This window comes from Eumetopias jubatus, unplaced genomic scaffold (genome assembly GCF_037043125.1).
Source record: "Eumetopias jubatus isolate StellerSeaLion01/CBP00866 unplaced genomic scaffold, mEumJub1_p1.0 scaffold_8, whole genome shotgun sequence".
NCBI lineage: Eukaryota > Metazoa > Chordata > Mammalia > Carnivora > Otariidae > Eumetopias > Eumetopias jubatus.
The window spans coordinates 137,725,273-137,731,272 of record NW_028274814.1 but is presented as its reverse complement, the minus strand read 5'-3'; the positions used below and the strand labels follow the sequence as shown (position 1 = coordinate 137,731,272).

The following is a 6,000-nucleotide window of genomic DNA, read 5'->3' as shown; positions in this document are numbered from 1 at the left end:
AAACCACGGTCACTTTCCAAGCTGCACAAGAGGACCGTTCTGGCCTGGGTTAGCTGAGGGCCACGAGAAGGAGCAGGATGATAAAGCAGAGCGAGGGGTGGGGAGCAAACGAGAACCACCCCCCACACAGCAGGGACCCGGCCGTGTCCCCCCGGCTGACCTCCCGCCAGCCCGACACCCGCGGGAGCCCCCGCCAGAGCAGAAGAGACGCTCAGCTCACTGCTCGCCCGCAGACGGTAACAAACAGCCGTGGCTCCAAGTCACTGCTTTGCCACACGGCATATGCCAGGAGCAGTGGACCTTGATCCCAGCCGGACGAGGGCTCCTCACCGACAGCCTCCCAGCATGGCCCCAGTTCAGCCACCCTGGGTTATGATTCTAAGGGATCCGTTACCTTATCTCAGCCCACAGCCCAAGAACGATGCAGAAGGGCCAAGAGTCAGAAGTTTAATGGCAAGTTTACAAAGCACAGGAGGGCACACACGGACTTCAGTGTGGCGTTTCCCGCCCTAGCGGAGCGTCCCAGCTGCCGGCAGGGGCCGCGGAGGCACGGGGGGCGGGGAGGGTCTGTCGCCTGTGCAGCCCTCAGCGAAGGGGCCGCCCCGCTCACCTGCCTCAGGGACGCCGGTGCCGAGCTCCCCACGGGCCTCCGGGGTGCTGAAGACCTCTCGTAGTGTTCGATCAGCAGTTTGGTGAACAAGTTCAGAGGCACGAGGGCGCTCAGGGAGGACGCCCCCCTGGGATGGCCAGATTAAATTCAGCCCAAAGACGCACGCCAGGTTGGAGCTGTTCATTTTGTTAAAAATGCTCTCCCGGGACACCTGGAGGACACACAGGGGACCAGGCAAGTGACTGTGGGTTCTGTGCTATGGCCTTGTACAGCCAGCTCCCTGCTCTGGGCTTCAGTTTGCCCATCTGTAGAAGGAAGGACTCAGTCTTGATGCTCCAAGGGACCCTCTGGCTCTGACCGTCCGTCAGCTCCTTCTGGGATCTCCTCAGGGCCCCAGTCTTCTCTTCTATTCCAGAGGACTGGGGAGGTCCCCTCAGGGGGGGCCTCCACCACTGTGGGTGCAAGCATGGTGCCTGGTGTCACCCAGCCAGACCACGTCTCTGATACCCACACTTTGGCTGGTGAGTAGGGCATAGTCAAGACTAACTAGCACGCAGGGTCACTGGAGGATGGGACGGTGGGGAGGGGAAGAGCTTGCCTTACAGCCTTGCAACCCCAAAAAGCAGGATACATCACCCATCTTACAGATGAAGAAGCTAAGGCCCAGAAGGTGCAGGGGACTTGCCCGAAGTCATGTGGCCAGTAAGTGGCAGGGGGGCCATCAGAGGGCATGGCCTGACCTCTTCCTTGCCTCCAGGGTCTTGGGGACCTTGATGAATCAGAAGTAGGCAATGCAGAGCCTCGGGGTCATGGGAGAGCAGAGAACTATTGGGGGGGGGGTGTTGCACTGCCTGGTGACCCCCTATGGATCTGGTGAGGAAGCCCTGCCTCCATGAGACAGGCAGCCCCCAAGCCCCTGCAGGTGCACACCAGGGGCCAATGCTATGCAGCGCCAAGCCCCATGGGATGATTAATGTCAGTGTCATGGTGGAGGACAGAGAAATAAATCCATCTCTAGCTAATGAAAAAGAAGTAGAAAAAGAGATTAGGATAACTTAGTTTTTGGCTTCTAAGAAATAAGATCAAGTGACAGAGAGGGAGGACGAAATTGTTTATTTTTTTAAAGCAATCTCTACGCCCAACATGGGGCTCGAGCTCATGACCCCAAGATCGAGTCGCCTGATCTACCAACTGAACCAGCCAGGTGCCCCCGAAATAGTTTATTTTTAAAACCAAGAGGTGGTGTTTGACAGACTCCAACATGTAACATTGGCTCTGCCTGGAGGTCCCCTCCCCTCCATTGGAGATCACATTCCCAGGCCACCTGCCATGAAGCAGGGTTCCCACATAAGCCCCGAAGACCCTGGGCAGGACGCTGCCATGGTGTCGCCACACTGGGTGGAAATGTGCCCCACGGCTGGGAGCCCCATGGCCAAGTCCTGCCTCGGTCATGCCTGCACCCCACACTGCCTACAAAGGGCCTGGACGGATGAGTGTTCCAGGAAGGGTCAGACGACAGAGGGTCAGGGGTCTGGAAGCAAAGGGAGGGGCCTGTTTGGGCCCGTTGAGGTTTTCCCTGTTGACCTCGAAGACCACTGCTCCCTGTCCCAGGTGTGGGGAGCTCAGCCTGGACCCAGAGCAGGGACAGGTGTTTCTCTCACTGTGCATTTTCTCACTCTGTGTAGGGGGTGGAATGGCAGCCCCACAACATAGATATCCACCAGGAGCCTGTGGATGTGACTGATTTGGACAAAGGGTCCTTACAGATGTAATCAAGGATCTCAAAGTGAGATCATTCTGGATTATGCAGGTGGGCCCTAAATGCAACGACAAGCATTCTTATAAGAGGAAGCGGAAGGAGATTTGCATAGAGAGGGGACAAGGCCGTGTGGAGACAGGCAGGAGTGAGGTGGCCACAAGCCAAGGGATGCGGGAGCCACCAGGAGCTGGAAGGGGCGGGAAGGACCCCTCCCCTAGAGCCCCTCTGGGAGCACGGCCCTGCCCACACCTGGATTCTGGCCTTCCGGCCTCCAGGACCGTGACCAGACATTTCTAGGTCTGTAGCTGCCCAGTCAGTGGTACCATGCTACGGCGGCCCCAGGACACTCACGCACCTGGTGACACGTTCCTCTCTCAGGAACGGCCTGCTCAGTCTGCTCATACTGCGCGTCAGGCTCGGAGCCCTGGCTTGGGGACCCAGCCCCTCCCTGAACAGACAGCCCCTGCAGGAGATGATGCGGGAGCAGAGGACTCATCAGTGACTGAGGGGCATGGGGTCAGCAGAGGCAGGCACAGAAGTGGAGTCCTGTGGGCGAGGGAGACCCCAGACCCTGATCTGTGTGGGCACCACGTGCAGGAGGGGGCCCCCCGGGCCAGGCACAGAGTTTGGGCCTCCCCACTGGCGCCCTGCTTTGCCCACTCACCTCGTGCAGGAAGCCCATGAGGTAGCTGAGGACAGCATAGTTGTGTTCTGGAAGGCTCTGCAGGATCTGGCGGCAGCGGGTCACCCGCAGGCTGCTCTCCACACCTACAACGGCACAGGGTTCTTCCTCGGTCCTCTCCGAGGGGGCTGCGTGGGCACGGGGAGGACAGCTCTGAGGACAGACTGTCCCGACGTCGGGCCTGGGGGCCTCACTCACTTCCACGTCATGTGGCCGTTCCCTGCAAAGCCCTCCCTTCCGAGGGCTCCAGTCCCTTCTTTACGCTGGTACTGCAACTATGACCTCCCAGATAGCGCATAAAGCCCAATCGCTCACTTCATATGTGGGAATGGTCTACACCAGCAGTCAGCAAACTGCAGCCTGTGGGCCACATGGCCCACTTTTGTCAATAAAGCTTGACTGGCACAGAGCCACACCCCTTCATTTATACATCATCTGTGGCTCCTTGTGCAGAACCGCAGAGCTGAGGATAGCAACACGGACTGACCCACAAAGCCTGAAAGACGACCTGGCCCTTTACAGAAAGTTTGCCAAGCCTGCTCCAGAACTGACTTAACCTGTCTGTGATTCCCTGCAGCTCAGGGCCCCCCATGCACCAAGAACCTGGGTGAGGCTGCCCCAGGCTCAGACCCCCTCACTTTCCTGGTAACTAAATCCTCCACTGAGTTCCATAAGCTGCAAGTCAAAGTGCATCCACAGCGATTCCCCGGGTGCTCAGTACGCTCCTGCTGCAGACACACGTGTGCACACTCACTCCCGCTTCCTCCAGTGCGCTCACCTCCTCCAGCTAAGCCTTGGGCAGAGTTACTGTGAACACCGTGTGCGTTCCAAACACAGCCACTGCTGAAAGGCACAGATTTCCCTACCGTGAATGTTCTTGTTGGCCTTTTAATAAAAGCTCTTTCATGAACTCGAGCTGTCAGGGGTAATGTCAACGGACAGAGAGTCCCCGTGAAATTAATATTCCCAAGAAACCAAAGAGCTTGGAGGCCGCCATCTTGGTGCCTGGACCTCAGCTTCCTGGTCTCAATGTCATCTTTCTACATATTATGGTTCCAGAGCGGGTCCTTGTACAAGGTCTACCTCCAGCTCTCACCACAGTCCCTTCGAGAAAGAGCACTAAGGGGTGAGCAGGAGGGAGGCGCCTGCGGACTGTCACAAAGCACTTAGCAGGTGCCATGAGCGATGCCACGTGTTTTATGCACATTTAATCCTCAAAGCAGCCCCCATTCTATACAGATGAGGAAAGTGAGCTCAGAGAGGATAAGTGACGTGCCCAAAGTCACACAGCTAACGCATGGGGATGCCCAGACTTGGATCCAGATCTGTGCGGCTCTGAGCCGGTTCTCCTCATCTCCTTGCTGCAGATCAGACGGGATGCCCCCCCTATGATTTCCTTGTGCCCTGGACACTGCAGGCCACCCAGAAAGCCCATTCCTCCCCAGCGTATCCCAGAAAGGCTTGCTTTTGTTTCACTTCCAGGAGAAACCCATCCCACCTGAGTAGGGTTCCCAGGTGAAATAGAGGACACCCAGGAAACTCTGAATTTCAGTTAAACAGCAACTATTACTTACACTAAAAAAAGTATTCATTGTTTATTGGAAATTCAAATTGAGGTGAGCATCCTGTATTTTTTTATTGCTAAATCTGGTGACCCTATATGCCCATCAGCACGCAGCCGGGCCGAGTGAGGCCACAGCCTCACTGTGGGAGGGCGGGATCTTTATTAAAGCCTCTGGCAGCATCTCGGTTCTCGACAACTGGAACTCCGGGACTGTCTGATCTTAACATTTGCAGGGTGCAAAACAAAACTGGAAACAGCCCCAAACGTTTACCCAGAGAGTAACAAAGTGGACGGAAGGCTGCGCGACCATAAAAGAACGAGTAAATATGCACCCAAGGAGGGAAGGATGAGAAGACGGGTAACAGCAGAAAACATTGAGGAGGCCAGCTCGAAGCCAGCGTGCGTGAGCAGCATTCCTGGCCAAGCGGGGAGCGCGCACGGAGCCTCTGCTGGGCCCGCGCCGGCATGGGACCCCAAGGGTCGGCCGGGACTCCTGTTTCATTACAGAGCCTCTGCTCCGTTGATTTTGGGGTTTTTTGTTTTTTGCTTTTCTTTTTTACACTCTGTGCTTGTGTTATTTCCATCATAATTCTTAAAAATTCTCAGCGTCTGCCCCAGCCCAGCCCCACCCCCTGGTGCAAAAAGGCCACAGGTCAAGCTCTGCTCCTAAGACTTGTTCTTTTGCAGCCAGATCTCTACCCACAGGCTGTGCTTCACTCATGGCACAAAACCCTGGCTGGTAGCATCACCTGGGAACTGGTTAGAAATGCAGATCGCGGCCCACTCTGGGGTGGGGCCCAGCGACCCCTGTTTTAACTTCCCTCTTCTGGGGAAGTCTGAGGACGTCAGTCACACTGCCAAGCCTTCCCCTCTGCTCATCCTCCTGCCCGGCACGCCTTCTCCTGCTCTCCTTCCGGTAATCGCCGACGCCCACCGTGAGACACACCGCCGCCGTGGGGATTCTGCCACCCTTGGGTCAACGATGTGCCTGTCCCTGCAGCTAGCCCGGCCGTGGTGGCCTGGCCTGGCCGTGGACACCGTGGCCCACCGTGCCGGAGGGCAACAGGAAGATGCAGGGCAGCCCCTGCCCCCTGGACTGGTCCTCGGCTGGCACCCCCAGGGCAGGCACCTACTGGTGATCCCGAGAATCTGTTCATAGGCCCTGAAGGTCAGCAGTGGTTGGGGCAGCTCTCGCAGGAAGGTCTTCAGGATCACGGCAGGGATGTGGATGTCGCCATAGTCATCAAAGTTCACGGGCTTCCCTGGACACAGAACATCGTATGTGAGCTCTGATGGGGCTGGAGAGTCCACTTCACAACGGGCTCTGATGCAGATGGTTTAAAACTCCAGAGGGGAAGAGCTTTCTTGGAGCCACACATCCAGGG

The 6,000-nt window shown here is 57.0% G+C and overlaps 1 protein-coding gene across 1 annotated transcript in view; it reads right to left on the bottom strand.

Moving 5' to 3' along the window:
* Positions 1 to 509: 509 nt before the first annotated feature.
* Positions 510 to 6,000, bottom strand: part of ARHGAP8 (Rho GTPase activating protein 8) — a 42,551-nt gene continuing 37,060 nt past the window's right edge. Inside the window, 5 exon segments of the mRNA XM_088025746.1 lie at positions 510 to 670; positions 673 to 736; positions 738 to 821; positions 3,034 to 3,137; positions 5,749 to 5,902. Coding sequence (XP_087881872.1) covers positions 510 to 670; positions 673 to 736; positions 738 to 821; positions 3,034 to 3,137; positions 5,749 to 5,902 — 567 coding nt within the window.